General features: G+C 37.8%; 1 protein-coding gene across 1 annotated transcript in view; it reads right to left on the bottom strand.

Moving 5' to 3' along the window:
• The window catches only part of LOC107594535 (lysine-specific demethylase 5B-B-like), a 19,496-nt gene extending 3,348 nt beyond the window's left edge, over nt 1-16,148 (bottom strand). Inside the window, exons 1-23 of the mRNA XM_016284616.1 lie at nt 16,110-16,148; nt 15,949-16,026; nt 15,329-15,451; nt 14,924-15,094; nt 14,032-14,088; nt 12,341-12,428; nt 12,055-12,173; nt 11,533-11,691; nt 11,247-11,366; nt 10,967-11,125; nt 10,677-10,858; nt 9,909-10,071; nt 9,711-9,830; nt 9,358-9,552; nt 8,188-8,369; nt 7,558-7,682; nt 6,990-7,140; nt 6,136-6,250; nt 5,653-6,023; nt 4,329-4,467; nt 1,760-1,939; nt 1,015-1,173; nt 455-928 (exon numbers count right to left, since the gene is read on the bottom strand). Of these exons, the coding sequence (XP_016140102.1) occupies nt 455-928; nt 1,015-1,173; nt 1,760-1,939; nt 4,329-4,467; nt 5,653-6,023; nt 6,136-6,250; nt 6,990-7,140; nt 7,558-7,682; nt 8,188-8,369; nt 9,358-9,552; nt 9,711-9,830; nt 9,909-10,071; nt 10,677-10,858; nt 10,967-11,125; nt 11,247-11,366; nt 11,533-11,691; nt 12,055-12,173; nt 12,341-12,428; nt 14,032-14,088; nt 14,924-15,094; nt 15,329-15,451; nt 15,949-16,026; nt 16,110-16,148 (3,669 nt within the window). The remainder of the gene's footprint in view (nt 1-454; nt 929-1,014; nt 1,174-1,759; nt 1,940-4,328; nt 4,468-5,652; nt 6,024-6,135; nt 6,251-6,989; nt 7,141-7,557; nt 7,683-8,187; nt 8,370-9,357; nt 9,553-9,710; nt 9,831-9,908; nt 10,072-10,676; nt 10,859-10,966; nt 11,126-11,246; nt 11,367-11,532; nt 11,692-12,054; nt 12,174-12,340; nt 12,429-14,031; nt 14,089-14,923; nt 15,095-15,328; nt 15,452-15,948; nt 16,027-16,109) is intronic.
• Between the last annotated feature and the right edge of the window lie 800 nt (nt 16,149-16,948).

Genomic DNA, 16,948 nt, shown 5'->3' with positions numbered 1-16,948 from the left:
CTAAGAACTTCATTTGAACAACTTTAAAGATGATTTTCTCAATATTTAGATTTTTTTGCACCCTCAGATTCCAGATTTTCAAATAGTTGTATCTCAGCCAAATATTGTCCTATCCTAACAAACCATACATCAATGGAAAGCTTATTTATTCATCTTCCTAATTTCGTAATTTCGAAAAATTGACCCTTATGATTGGTATTGTGGTCCAGGGACACACACACACACACATATATATATATATATATATATATATATATATATATATATATATATATATATATATATATATATATATATATTTATACATACATACATATCATATTTTCTATAATAATAAATTCTATAATATTTATAGAATTAAAAACAATAATAAAATATAATAAAAATAGCAGAATTCTCGCCCCTTTGGGAACAAGACATCAAACTGCTAACAGTCTGTGATATAATGTCTAACCTTCCTTTTGTGCCCAGTGGTCCTGTGGCTCTGTGTAGTTGAAGCTCCTCTGCAATCCTGAGAGGTCAGCGAGTGATCATACGAGTCTATGACCCCTCGCGCCCGTCGCTGCCAGCTGCCAGTGCGTTCAATCATATAACGTAGAGCATCACCCACTGGGAGACGTACACGGATCCGCTGCAGTGATGACAACAGGGTCTGGATCTTGGCCAGTGAGGGCTTTGTCGATCGTAGACATAATGGACACAGCCAGGCTTCGGGGTCGAGGGGATCGGAGGGCCCACGTACGCACACACTGTGGAAAGCATCTCGACACAGCTCGCACTGCAGCATGGCACCCATGGGTGGTTTCTGACACACACAAACTTTGAGAGCAGCGCAGTCTGCTGTAGGCAGGAGCTTCGATTCATTAGCTGCACGAAGCGAGCATAGCGACTCCTGCTCTTTTAAACGAACCTCAGCCAGAGTAAACATCTTCAAGAGAGAAAGAGAATGAATGAGAAAGAGAAGCTTTTCATTTATCTGACATTTTTCTGGAATGTACCGTATAGTGTACTCACAGCAGATGCAGAATCTTTGCTGTCTGAAAGTGCTCTCTCAACATCACTCATACTGTCCAGCTTCACAAGCTTCTTCTTCCCTGATGACACACCCTCTCCCTTCACCTTCCTCATCTTCTTCTTCAAAGAGCTGCCCACTTCCCATCGGGGACACAAGACCTGCACGAGTGACCAGACCCATGAATTACCTCGACAATAACCATTTATTCAAAATAAAGTTAATGAATAAATGTCATGACAACATTTGCAGGCCATATTTCACCTTAAAATCAAAACTGAAAAAAATATGAAAATAGATTTTGCACAAAGACTTTTTTTTTTTTTTAAATATAAGGAAACCCCCAATTCTCATTCATAGTGTTACGTTAATTAAATTATTTAATACAAAGAAAAATTTTGCTTTTATTTTTTATAATATATATACATTCAAATCACACACAGTATTTTTATACTATAATCCTCATAGATTAACAATATATAAATATCATAAAACAATAATGTTATTTTTTATTTTTTTGCATTGCAGTAATGAGGCCATTTAGTAATTTTCTTTATGTATTTTTTTCCTACCTTTCTTACAATTTGGCAAAATTAAAGCGGCTAAACCACTTTGAGGATTTAACACATTTGAGAAGTTAATATTTAAACTTTGTATCTTTCAAGAACTAAAAACTTCCATTTAAAAGCTTAAATATCTCAACAGAATATTTCTCATTACTTTGATATATGACATGACCAGTCTAACCTCCAACAGCGTGAAAGGAGAGTTTTTGATGAGGAAGGTTTTAGCAGCCGACTCTTTCCAGGCCTGCACCTCTGATACCAGAACCTCCAGCTGGTCCAGAGGCTCCAGTCGCACAGGAATAGCATGAGCTCTCAGAACCATATCAGACAGTGACCTGAGAACCGGAGTCTGACCTCCAGCCTGCCAGCACAAACAGAAACACAAGCAATCACAAAAACTGCCATTAAAGGGTTAGTTCACCCAAAAATGAAAATTAGGCTGTGTTTTACTCATCCCCGAAGCATCCTAGGTGTATATGACTTTCTTCTTTCAGACAAATCCAGTTGGAGTTATATTAAAAATTGCCCTGGCTATTCCAAGCTCTATCGTTGCAGTCAGTGAGTGTTGCAGTGCTTCAGTCCAAAAGAAGTGAAATAAAAAGCGCCCATCCATAGAAAAAACAAAAAGTGAAAAATAACCATTTTTAAAACGTAATAATCAATTTAGTCTAGCTTGAGCCAACAGTTGTACACGGAAGCAGTTCCGGGCTGATGACGTATGAGGTCAGCGTTGCGCATGTGCCGGTGAGTCTCGTGAAAACCAATGTTTGTTTATAGGAGCAAAGGAAGCAAAGTTTCCTTACTTTAGCAAAGGAAAACCAGTCTCCTCTTGGCTTTTATCGGAATCCTCCGACATTCTTCTTTACAAATCCTCGTTTTATACTTCTAATTAGTGACCGTTGTTTTGTTTTGATCTCTCCCCTGCGCTTCCGCGTTCGTCGCTTCTGAGCGGCACATGCGCAACGCTGAACTTATACGTCATCCGCCCGGAGCTGCTTCCGTGTACAACAGTGAGCGCAAGCTAGACTAAATTGATTATTACGTTTTAAATATGGTTATTTTTCTTACAAAAACGCATCGATTCGCTACAGGAGGCCTTTGTTCACCCCCCGGAGCCATGTGAGACACTTTTTTTTTAATGGATGGTTTCTTTTTATTTCACTTTTTTTGGACTGAAGCACTGCAACACCCGCTGTCTGCAATGATAGAGCTTGGAATAGCCAGGACCCGATACCACAATTTTGGATGGCTCGATACCACAATTTTGACTTCGGTACGATACTAGGATCTAATACCTCGGTATCGATACTAAATCGATACCATAGGTGACAAATAACCAGCCTCAAAATATAAGTGAATTGAAAACAATTTTATTAAACACACTGCTTGGAACTCTGCATGAAAAATTGTAAAAACAAAATGTAAAAAAAAAAAACCTACATTGAACATAGGTCAGATTTTGATGAAAAAAACTGAAGAGATAAAATTAAAATATGATCATCTCTTCATATCTTTTCAGTCTTTATCACATGGTGCAAAGGGGGGGGGGGGGACTGAATAAAATGGGTTCACATCTTCATATATTTTCAGTCTTAATTTTTTTGCTAGCTCCTCTGTTAGCTGCAGATTTTTGGACAGGAAAACTAATGTGTCAACGCTGTCACTTGATAGTCTGGACCTTAGTGGGCTACAGATCAGGCCTGATGTACTGAAAACTCTCTCAGAGGCTGAGCTTGATGCTGGAATGCAAAGGTAATATTTGGCAAATGTTGAAAGAATGGGGAGGCTTGATTCATGCCTTTTCCACCGAGAAAGTGGGTTTTCTGTGGCACTGGTCTCTTCCATGGTCTTGTATGTGTGGAGTAGGGATGCACGATAAATCGCATGCCATATTTAATGTGCATCTTGTCAGTAAAGCCAGTTCTGTAATCAGTGGTAAATCTCCATCACGTGCGTGCTTTCACATGGAGTAGCATTAACTAAACAGAGCCATTGTTTACTGACAAACTGTGTAAAACCATGATCATATTTAGCAGTAATATGCCCTTCATCACTATTACTAAAAATAATATTACTGATCTTATTAAAATAAAAGTCTAAATTAAATCAGTTTAAAGAGACACATTTCCCTGTCGATCTTTTAACTCCTTGAACAAATCAGGATGAGCGAGTGACAAACGTTCCCATGGCAGCACATGATTTATAGCAGCGCTTGCAGGCTGGTGAATTAAGGTCGGTTGGTTCACCTTTTTCCATCACTTTTGTAGGCAAAGTAATGCCATATTTCACTTCTACCGTTTTCTTTATTTATTAATTTCGGACGTGTAGAGTGAGTTTTATTCATTGTCGTTTCTCCGTTATCATACTTGCCGGTTTCACGTCAGTTTGGGTAACACTGCCACATAGTGGTGAACTTTGGAACAGCAGCGAATCAAATACCGAATTGAGCAAAATTATGATATCGTACCATTTGAAATATAATATATACTGGTATTTTTCCAGTACCGGTATACCGCACATCCCTAGCCAGGACAATTTTTAATATAACTCTGACTGGATTCGTCTGAAAGAAGAAAGTTATATACACCTAGGATGCCTCGGGGGTGCGTAAAACACAGCCTAATTTTCAATTTTGGGTGAACTAACCCTTTAACACTGCAGCCAGATATACCTTCAAAAACATGAACATGAGATTGTACACTAGCACGTAGAATGCATACAAACTACATAGTTCATGTAGAGTACTCAACCTGTAAATCCTCAGCTTCCTGGAGCCAATCTTTAGCCCTGTTCACGGTGTCTTGTAGTAGCAGGCAGTTTGGCAGGTATGCTGGTACCCCGTCCACCTGAGTCAACATAGAACTGAGTTTCTCTAAACTCTCTGGAGGCCTAAAAAAAAATAGGTAAAAACATTAACAAATGTCACTCAGCTCATTACACAATCACTTTGTGGTGCCTCCTTCAGGTTCTCAGCACGCAGGAATTAATTCGGTCTCATTCAAGGGCTACTTTGCATTTCCAAGCCTCCAGTTTGCCCTGAACAGATGCAAATGCTCTGTTGTGCAAAAGGAACTGGTTCCCTAATTCAGTCATGTATTGGCTATTCAAATTGATCTTAGGTTTTTGTTTTGTACAGTCACTCTAATAGATCTTGTTATGGCTTGAGACCAGAGCTCCCGCTGCAATGGCCAATAAGCCTTACATAAGCATGGGAATGGTTCTTATTGTTAACTAAAATGTATAAAAATTGTTTTTGTTAATTCAACCGAAATAAAATATACATAGATACTTAAATTTAAATAAAAATGAGAAATGTTGACTTGGAAACTGAAATAGAATAACGTTAAGCAGAAATATTAAAATGCCAAACTCAAACTGAAATAAAAAGCGAAGCTAAAAATAAATAAATAAATAAAATGACAAAAGCACATAAAACTTAAAAAAAAAAAGCAATATAAAATATAAAAATAAAATCTAATTAAAAATATTAATAAATAGCATAAAAGTATATGAATAACACTAAAATAACATTGTTGCACATTATGTTTGCAGTGTTATTTACATACAGATATCACTTGACTAATTTTGTTTTTCACAAAACTTTTTTAATATCAATAGACTTGTGGTTAAATTACTCATTTATGTTAGTTTTGTGCCTTTTATTGACTGACTGTCTTTTAAATGGACGAGTTGCGCTGTTCACTGAAGGAAAACAATTCAAAAAGCATCCAGCATACAGTATATAGGGACTGCTGCTAAAAACATCTTAGGATGCACTCTTGAAGTTGGGTGAGATAACTTGAGGGTGCAAAGTTGTAATGTAGCCCCAAAGAATAAAAAAATAGGGAGTAAAAATAAAAAATAAAATATATAAATACATAAATATGTTTTCTTCAATACTATTTTACACATTTATAATATGCTTTAATATTTCAGGAAGGGGCTTCATTATATTTGGGGGTCTGACATATCAAAAAGTTTTATAACTCCAAAGGGTAAACACATCTTGGCTCTTGGGTAGATTGGTGGTTGTGCGTTATCTGTGCAAGAGTCTTCATTCAGTGCTGTCCCCACCTGGCCTTCAGCAGTGCCTGCGCTTTCTCTTCCATCTCCTCTGAGATTGTGAGCAGTTCCTGCAGCCGAGCCATTGTGCGTTCGGTGGAGGGATGCGGTGTCAGTCCGACTCCTCGATCGATCAGCCGGCGCATGCAGTCCAGAGAGAGACCGCAGGGGTTTGATACCGGATCCTCTGCCTGCTGAACTCCAGCCAGCCACCGGGTCTGTTCCAAACGCTCCCGTAGCAGCGGCAACTCCGGAAGAAACACGTCAAACTGAGAGCCCTCCTCCAGCAAGGACTCGATCTCGCTAACAGAATCTGCACTCACTTCATCAGAAAGAAGCTTCTCACTGTGCTGCTGGAAATCCTCAATGCTGTTCAGCAGCTCCTGAGAGAGAGTTAATAGCTTGTATTATATGAGCTGTGCCTCAATCTTCAGGAAGATTGCCTGCATCTTACACGACTGTGTGTATGTGTGTGCGCAGGTGTGTGTCAGTCACCTTCAGAAGCGGTGCTTGTGTTAGGCTGCAGGGCAGGTTATAAAGCTGGCGGACAAATGATCTCATTTCCTCCACTGTGAGCTGATTAGGAGAATTACCCCCGCCTGTGCGGTACCTGCAGACAGATGACGGCAGACAGACATAAACAAATGCATGAAAGAATACACAGAATTCACAGGCCATATGTGTTTCGGGCAAACCAAACCAATGTGTGCAGAAAAACAAAGCTCACCACACTGGAAATTCCCCTGAAATGGAAATAAAAACTGTGAGCTGAAGTACTTGTACAGTGAGTGCGTAAGGAGTCATTCTTGCATCTGTTTGTACCATTTTGGTCCAAGTATGTGTATAGATTGTTGTCTTTGAGTTGAAATGCACCTCACTGTTTTGTCAGCAATCTGAGCTCTGCCATTTTTAAGGCCGCATGTTAAGTGAAAAGGATTCCACAAATTGTTTCCGCATAAATATTAAGCAGCGCAACTGTTTTTAACATTGATAATAAGAAGCACCAATCGGCATATTAAAACGATTTCTGAAGGATCATGTTACACTGAAGTCTGGAGTAAATTGCAGCTGAAAATTTAGCTTTGCCATCACTGGAATATAATGCATTTTAAAATATATTAAAATAGAAAACAGTTGCTTTAAATCATAATAATATTTCACAATTACTTTTATACTGTATTTTGGATTTTTTTTTTAAATGCAGCCTTGGTGAGCATCAGAGACTTTTTTCATTTTTTTTGGTAACATTTTTAAAATCTTACCAAACCCAAGGTTTTAAACTGTATTGGAACTGTAGCTCGTTTGAGTAGATTTCATTCTAGTCTCTTTGTGGTTTTGTGTGCATGTACCTGGTCTGCCTTTTGCCTTTTAGCAGTTGCTGGGCAACAGACGAGCATTTCTCAGCATCTTGAGTAACCAGCCTGAGCTGACGTAACAGATCGTTCTCTGGGAATGACTTCTCATTGGACTCCTCCAGAAGGGCGCGAAACACGGTGACATCTACAGTGATAGAGAGGCCAGAACAGAAGTGAAACCAATGACATAGCACTCAAACATATTTTACTTGAGTGATGTTACATTTTATGACTGAAACAATATTATACGTAGCGTGGGAAAAGGTGGGCTAAATATTAATATTTGCCTCTATTTTGCATAGTATTTTTTAAAATTATTTATAATGTCATGCCATTGACTGTGCACTGTGAGATAAGGTACATTTAAGTAAATAAAACATCTTTGATTTCCTGATTGTTTTCAATTAAATAATTTTAAGTGGATTTTGTCATCAAGTTCATACATTGTGTATATAAATAAAGTGTTAATATTATTGATTATAAACACTACACATACTGAAAGTGGATTCTAATTCAGAAAGATGAGAGTATCAGTTCTGGATGTGTTCAGAATGAAACTCACTGCGTTTCTTGTTGAGCTTTGCTTCCAGGACTTCTGTTACCCTTGCCGCCCACTCGTCATAAGACTCCGCCCTCTGCCGCACAGCGTTCATCATCGGGTAAAGGTCATCCAGTGTGAAACGGTAACTGTGTGGTTGAGCATTAAATTGAATGAACCAAAGTCCCTTTCAAAGTAAATCTTTTCACATGGCGGCCATATTTGCAATGCGTCCGGGCAGCTATTTCGGCATCCAAGACCAAGCCCCATCTAAATGAATGAGGGAATCCTGATATCTGCCTGCTGAACTTACAATTAAATTACATAATTCAAATAATTTTTCAGGCTAGACCAGCCAATGCACATGTGCAGTCATAAGCGAGAGTCTCAGGTTTCTATGGGAACCGGAGCTTCTAACGGCTGCTGCAGTGACGCAATGACTTTACCAATCAGTGTCTGGCTCTTTCATTTAGAAGGAAGGACTATTCCGCCATATTGCGTTTTGCAGTTTCTTCCATTCATAAGTAATAGGAGTGAACTGTCCTTTGTATATCTATAGTCAAATTAAATAGAGGCCAACCTTTAAATAAGGACAGCTCTTGTATCTTGTAGCCTGATCATTGAGGAGTACTGAAAGCAGAAGTGGAGACTCACTTGAGTGTGTAGTTGGAGACGGGGCAGGAGCAGAGGTCGTGGCCATGGTGTAGACACACCTGGACTCCTGGTCTGCAGGGACAGGTGAGAGCAGACAGGTAACAGGTGGTGCGACACTTTACGCACTGTCTCTCATCATCTGCCAGCAGGTCGTATTTAAACAACTCACACTGGACCACCCCCTATTCAAAGAGAGAGAATATTAACAAATTATCATTTATAGACGAGTAGAAAAAAAAACTGCATGTATATTATGCAAATTGCACAATCAGACATTACTAGCATCTCAAACCTATTAAAATGACCAATATTACATACCACTATGTGTGTGGAAAAATGTAAGGGGGTCTGAATACTTTCCGTACCCACTGTATATATATATATATAAATATATATACCATTCTGTACTTAATCTCACAATGAATTGCTAAAATGTGCTTAAGAATAAACTAAACACCATTACATTATATTTCACTAACCTTAAATTAGTCCTAAATTTGTCTTAAGTTTCGCTAATCTTAAGCGAGAGGATGATTGTTTAATATATGTGACCCTGGACCACAAAACCAGTCTTAAGTCGCTGTGGTATATTTGTAGCAATAGCCAAAAAAACATTGTATGGGTCAAAATTATAGATTTTTCTTTTATGCCAAAAATCATTAGGATATTAAGTAAAGATCAGGTTCCATGAACATATTTTGTAAATTTCTTACCGTAAATATCATAACTTAATTTTTTATTAGTTATATGCATTGCTAAGAACTTCATTTGGACAAATTTTAAGGCGATTTTCTAAGTATTTAGATTTTTTTGCACCCTCAGATTCCAAATTTTCAAAAAGTTGCATCTCGGCCAAATATTGTTCTATCCTAACAAACCATACATCAATGGAAAGCTTATTGATCCTTATGACTGGTTTTGTGGTCCAGGGTCACATATTATAAACATAAGTAGATAGATAATTGTATTACACTTATAAAGTCCATGAAGTGTGAGGATAATTGTTTTAGTATTGTCTTACTGCATATTTTAATGCCTACTTGCATATCCGTTTATTTTCTCAGAATGAGAAGAGTAATGAGCACTGTTGAATACATTTACACTATAGTGTCATCCACTCAAACTGTGTCTCACACACAGATTTGACAGGTTTTGCTTGCGTTCTCTCACCATCTTGCGGACTTTGTCCCGCAGTTCTCTCTCCTCTTTGATCATGAGCCGCATGTCCTTCTGTACGGCTGATGCCAGAACCACGTCCAGCCTGTCTGCTTTCATGGCCATATTACACACCATCTCATCATGAGAGAACACGCAGTAACGGTTCAGCAGGCGATAGTGTTCCACACACTGACGCCCCAGTGGCATCTGCAAACCAAATTTATAACACAAATCAGAAAAGAAAAAAGAAAAAAACAAACATAATTGTAAATATTCATATAAATTCAAACACGCCATATTCAGCTCTGAGACCGGTCCAGGAAAATCTACATTAATAACACTGTAACAGCAGAATGGATCCGCACCCAGTCCACTGTGCAAAAGTTCACAGCTTCTGCAAAGTTGAAGCCCTGGTTGAAGCCGCTGTGATAGGCTCGTGGGAAAGTGATGATGAACTCTCCTGCGCACTGATTGGTTCTGTAAATCTAAGAAACAGAGCGTGTTACTTACAGGTACTCCATGTGAGCATCTGACTTGTGATTGTGTATAAACATGTTACTCACTGGTACTCCATGGGCCATAAGTGTATTGGGGTTCATGATTGTGACAAGCTGGTGTAGAAGGTCCGGCTGAGACTCAAACAGTTCCGGGGCCAGTTTCTTCATGACTGCTTCCAACTGCTCAGCGGCAAAACCAGGAGCACCGTACCAGGTCTTAGGTTCCCCCCTAACACATTCAAACATACAATCAGGGTCTTCACACAGACAATGCGATTTATTTAATCAAAAATACAGTAAAAACAGTAATACTGTGAAATATTATTACAATTTAAAATGACTGTTTTCTAATTTAATGTTTTAAATTGTAATTTATTCCTGTGTAACATGTAACATATATCTTCTTAATATACTGATTTACCAGTGTTGAAAATAGTTGTGCCGCTTAATGTTTTTGTGAAAACTGAGATACATATTTTTTCGGCATTATTTGATGAATAGAAAGTTCAAAAGAAAAAGCATTTATTTACAAGAGAAATCTTTTGTAACATTATAAATGTCTTTATTGTCACTTTTAAATCAATGTAATGCATGTTTGCTGAAAAATTATACTGTTTTTAAAAATAATAATAACATTGAACTGTAGTGTACAAGACAACTTAATCATATCAGTATAGTTTGACCTTTTCTATAATAGCACACTCTCCTAGGTAACGGTGTTTTTATTTAGAGTAGAAACCATATTTGAAACGAAATCATTGTGGGGGACAGATGTTCAGTCAGTGCAATATAGCACTACTACATATGACTTTTATTAAGCATATCCCTTATTACCAGTGCAGGTAGTTGATGGAGTAGCTCCAGTGGTCCTCAATGTGCCAGCAGAAAGAGGAGAAGCACATGCCCACGTACAGCCACGGCAAAGTCATGCCACAGATATCAGCAGTGACGTGGGTCAGCACTGATGGTGTCATCATGGCCATGTTATTCAGGTTCCACCCACACTGAAGATACTTCTACAACAATCAATCACAACACATCAGTGATGGAAACAGGATGTACTACGTATGAATACACGTTGGAAATTGTGAGTAATATCTCAAAATCTGATATTGCAGTTGTACCTCATCATGTGGCGCAACCTTAAACTTTCCACCCTTGATTGGGAAACCGCTTCCAAACTCTTTCGAGGCAATGTCAGCTCCATATTCCACAGTCACATCCTCCTCAATGGTGCCGACCAACCTCCAAAACTCTTTTTCAACCAATTCGGTGGGCACCATCTACAACAAACACCATATTCACAGAAAAAATGAACATAAACAAAGATAAGTTCATATGTTTTAACATTGGATTTGTAAATCTATACACAATGTCAGAGACTCGGGAGAGATTTGTACATACATGAACAGGCATGTTGAAATAGTCTGACTTGAAGGAGTCTGCCATTTCCCCGAAGGATTTTAGAGAATAATCCCTGCAAGCTTGCTCGAAGCCAAATGCCTCCTGAGGTTTACTGCACTCCTGCAGAAACACAGAAATAATGAGTCAATCAATTGTTCTAGTAAATTAAAGTGTCTACAAATGCAACATTGACTGGTTTCTAAACAGTGCTGTTCAAAATCAGTTGCTGCTTTTACTGACTTTAAATAATGAACAAACACTGTTATTGTTTACTTTGTAAATTCACCTGAGCCAGACACTTAGGGCACCTCCAATCACCTTTAGGAACATCACTGAGGGGCGGGATCAAGCAGAAGGTGTGGTAGCTATCATCACAACCGTCGCATAGCAACAACCGATCCTCATCGTTCCCCGTTCCACACATTAAACACACATATAGGTCCACCTAGAGGAAGACAGACAGCACTATAATATCGGAAGCAATGAAAACATAAAAAAATCTGCTAAACAATGTATTTGAACACCGCTTATAGTTATTTAATATTAAGTAATATTTTTCATTTTCAAATGAAAAAAAGCTACTTAAGTTCACAGTACTCAAATACTGTGTTTTTAAACTTAAAGGGTTTAAGGTAATTGGTCTCCTCAACTGAAATTAATTAAATGAACCTGTTGGGTCTTTGTATAGTTTAGAGTCATTACATGATATCTTATTATGATGAACACAATCTGTTTGTCCACTGTTTTGATGTGACAAAGGCTCAGCAAAACTTAAATTTGAATAAGAAAGAGGGGAGTAAAAACTTACCATGCTGACTGGAGGAGGGGGGATGTTTTTCTTGAAACGGAATTTGCTTTTCTCTGGTTCAGAATTGATCTCTTTTATCTCCACAGGTTCCTGCTTCACCTGTATAGGGACCTCCCTCTCTAATACACACATACAAATGCATTTGTTCATATAAAGACACCGATTTGACTAATAATGCTATGCTAATCACACGTTTGTTTTGCTTGATTGACTATAAATATTGCCTAATGAAGACTGGCCAATGATCTGAGTGATGTGAGGTTAGATGCAAAGGTTAGGTGCTTACCTGGTTCAGGCTTGGCAACGAATGAACCCATTCTCCTCCTGAGATTGGGCCTGTTCTCACATCCCTCACCTCCCTCTGACCTGACACACTAATTAACATAGAAACAAATGATTATATGCTACCAACCATTCAAAAGTAAGATCAGTATGTCAGTAAAATTTTTTAAAGAAATTAATTTTATTCAGCAGGGATACATTAAATTGATCAAAATGGACTGTCAAGGTAAAATTTGTATTTCTCATAAATGCAGTTCTTTTGAACTTTCTATTCATCAAAACATCCTGAAAATCCCATTTATACAAAAAATAAAATAAAATAAAATTAAGCAGGGCAATGGTTTTTAACATTGATAATAATATGACATGTCTATTGAGCACCAAATTAGCATATTAGGGCATTAATATTGTGACACTGAAGACTGGAGTAATGGCTGCTAATAACTTACATTTTAAAATATATTAAAATAGAAAACAGTTATTTTAAACTGTAACAATATTTTACAATATTACTGTTTTTATAGTATTTTTAAGCAAATAAACGCAGCCTTGGCAAGCGTAAGAGACTTCTTTTAAAAATATTTTAAAAATTAAAAAGACTTTTGGATGGTGGTGTATATCCAAACTGCAGTCGCAAATGCGACTGAAATGGTCGCACTGTCGAGCCCTGTGTGAGTGCATGCAGAAAGAAATCCTCAACATTCCAGGTTACACGGCATCTGAACTGTATGCTACCACTATCAGATTACAGATTTACGTACAGACAGAGGATAGAGGGAAGAGAGAGAACAGCTGGAGGTGTAAAGAGATTAGCATGAACAGAAAGCAGGTCACAGTCTCTGTGGGTTGAGAGGAGGAGTGAGAGGGGGAGGGGAGGAAGAAAGGATGCTTCAGAAGTCAAAAAGACAAACACATAGAAAGAGCAGCAAGTGCAAACAAAGACGAGAGTAGTAGGAGGAGAATGAAAGCAACAGAGTCTCGGCAGGATGGCTGGGGGTTTGGTGAGGGTCAGGACAGGTTAAATACTGTCCGTCAAAGAAACACCACTTCGCTCCCATTTGTCACCCAAACTCAAAATCAAAACACTGGGTTAAGAAAAATAAATAAACACACACACATGTCTGGTCAGCTATCCTTGTGGGGACTCTCCATAGGCGTAATGGTTTTTCTACTGTACAGACCGTATATTATATTGCCCTACACCAACCCTACCCCTAAACCTACCCCTCACAGGAAACTTTCTGCATTTTTAGATTTTCAAAAAACTTCATTCTGTATGATTTATAAGTGTTTGTACCCATGGGGACCACAATTTAGGTCTCCACCGTGACACGAGTCCTCATGAGTCTGTGTGTAGTCAGGTTTAAGTCCCCACCAGGATATATAAACCAGTACACACACACACACACACAAACAAACTGACATAAAAAGCAACAGGAAATGTTTACATATCAAAAATAAAAAGTGATAAAGAACCAGGATATATTTGTTGTAAAACATTCATAAAGCGGTTTAAAACTACTTTAGTAATATAAATACTAATTTTTACATTTAAAAGATTTTCAGAGAGCAGGAGCACATTTCAGTATGGCTGTAAGAGCTACAGCGACTACTAAATGAAACATTTATTGCCACAGCACCCATAATGATACCACATCCTGTCCAGATTAGGTAATGGGGAAAGTAGAAACGTACCTCTTCCAGCCCAGGAGGTGCCCCAAAACTTGTCAGTTTGGCTGCGAGGTCAAGAGCCTAACGTAGAAAAGAGCACCGGACATTACAGAGAAACTGCCAGTGATCTCGGGGTCAGAGGCCACAGCATCTCTAACAGAGATGTCAAGCATTCAGTCAATGGAAAGAAAATTAGTCAGGAAGATACTTTTCATATTCAAATGCTCCTGCATATGATCATTGCCTGTATTTAAAAATGCTGAAATATATTTGAAAAAATTATACACAGTTTATATTTTATATTTATCTATAGTTCATATTATTTTTGTCATATTATAAATGTTTGTTTGTAATACGTAAACATTACAATTATTTATTTTTTCCCATTTACAAATTGTATATTAATAATTCATAATTATACATATATATAATTTATATCATATTAATATGATTTAAATATAGAAATATTGTTAAAATGATTAAATATATTATTTAAATATATGATTAATCCTATCAGTGGATTCTTCCATCTTTGAAAGGGAGTTGCTTACAGTGTGTCAAAGTTTATGAATACCATACTGTGCATTTTACTAATTGGTATTGATGATACATTGTCTCTAAAGACAAAAGTCATTTGCGACCACATTTAGCTGAGGCTGTGGCACAAAGAGCAGTAACTCTAGGAGAACTGGCACACAATACAGAAAACAAGCGGCTAGAACACAATAAAACACACTTAATAACCACATATTGCATTCATAAGCACAGCATACTCAATACCTCTAACCCTAAAAGCCCAGCTTTAACACTGCAGACCATCTGTAACCCGACTCCTAAACCAAACCTCCTGCTGAAAGCTTTATGAAAAGTGTGTGACATATTGATCTGATGCATTTAGCCTATATGTTAAACTCACCGGCAGGTTTGTCCCAGAATGGAAGAGGTGGTACGGGTACAGGACCCTCTCGTAATGGGCTCTCAGGTGGGACCCCACAGCTTTGCCTGGGGCAAAACCCATTGTCATGGCAATCTTCGTCCATCTCCTCTCTCTACAAACTAAATCAAATCCACCCTCCTCTGCAACCAACTGGCAGATTGAGAAAGATTGTTGGACTTCATTGCAAAAACATCATAAACATTCATCAATGCTTGTGTTTCACTTGGTCAATAATAAAGAACTCAGCGGTTACATGAATTACTCTGTGACACATACAGATATGAATAAAAGGTTTCAGCTAGAAATATTGAACAAAGTCATAATTGATCAGGCAGATTGACTTATACAGTCCACTGAAGAAGCCTAACTGGCAGAATCACTCACTCGGTTGAGCTGGTACAGATCAAGGATCTTCCGCTCCACGTGTGGAATTTTGAGTGTGCATCCTTGTAGTTCCCAAAACTTGGCAATCTGATCCAAGAAGTTGAGTTTAACTCTGGTTTGAGCCTGTAGGAAAGGGGGGAGGGTGATGGAAGAGCCAAGAAAAAGAGAAAATAAGATTCAGCAACATCGTGAATGGTGCATGTTAATGATTAAGCATCTCAGATATGGTGTTATTTTAATATCAGTCATTTCAAAAGGCCCAAATTCTGCTGACAAGACAGTGACCATTGACCTTTCGATGCACAAGCCCTTCGGTTTCACAATGTTAGTGAGGACATCTCATAGACACAATGGTTTTTCGACAAAGGTGATAATATTTGCTAAACCCTGACCCTAAACCTAACCCTGTGACAAACCTGTTGATATGATATCAGTAGATTGATGATTTGACAAATTTATGAGTTTTTCCAAACAGTGAGGAGCACTTCACAATACCTCGCAAGTTAGTTTTCAGCATGTCTCACTACATTTGTGAAGATATTTTTAAATATTGGGCCCTCACAAATATAGGCAAGCTTGTACAAACTATTTTCTAGCTCAAAGCAAAATTATAAAATTACCTCGAGCTCGTTGAGTCGCTGGATTCGTGGAGTAAAATGAAGTCTGTCAACATCACATGCAAATGGAGGCTGCCAGTCCTAAACACACACACACACAAAGCAAACATACAATTAGTAAACTTACATTTTTCTTTCTTTTATTGATATTTATTTTAAATTGCTTGATTTCTGAGTTTAAGTTCAATATGCAATGTCATCATCTTGCAGCAAAATCAAGCTGTGACATTCAATAGGGACCAAGGAACCAGTTGTCTAATCCTGAGCATTTTACATATATATTTAGCAAAGTAAAAAAAAAAAAAAAAAACTTCATTCCCATCAACTGCAAACTGAAATTGCATAAGGTGTCCCTTGAGTCAAGCCTCTAACTAATTAGTACTGGGGTCAAGAACATAAACACAGTCAAAACAAGAGAGGCTTAATCAAAGACATAATTTTCATCTTTAGCTTTCTGTTTTTCTAAATTCATTAAGCTTTGCAGGTTTCTGACTTCATCAACAATGTGTTTGTTTGCAGACACGCACACAAAAACGTGGAACTTTTGATTAGATGATGACTGTTTTATGTTTACAGATAAGACTTCCATACTGAGGGTACTGGACACTGATAAATTAAACTGAGACACAAAATGATCTACACAAACAGCAAGTAAACACAACGTTGCAACACCACATGTTGCCTATGCCATTTTATTCAGACTACATCAGTGTCTTATTCACAAAATTGTTTTTTTGCATTCATAAATTTAATTGAAAGGATCTGAACGACAACCCTGTACAAATGTGACTGATACTCTGTGGTTTGTGGTCTAGAATCTTGTGAATGTGTTTCGGCTTAACAGTGGCTAAAAGTGAACAAAAAAAAAACACGTTCACTCACACGCAAACTGCTGTAGATAGCTAAACGGTTGAACTGTGGTTTTTGTTCAGCTTAGTCACCAATATAAAACCTTTTTAGTTCAAGTTCAACACATTTTCTTTGTCTCCAGCCTCCTATAAAC

The sequence above is a fragment of the Sinocyclocheilus grahami genome, unplaced genomic scaffold (genome assembly GCF_001515645.1).
Source record: "Sinocyclocheilus grahami isolate Dianchi unplaced genomic scaffold, SAMN03320097.WGS_v1.1 scaffold185.1, whole genome shotgun sequence".
NCBI classification, from domain to species: domain Eukaryota; kingdom Metazoa; phylum Chordata; class Actinopteri; order Cypriniformes; family Cyprinidae; genus Sinocyclocheilus; species Sinocyclocheilus grahami.
This window is presented reverse-complemented; position numbering and strand designations above follow the sequence as displayed.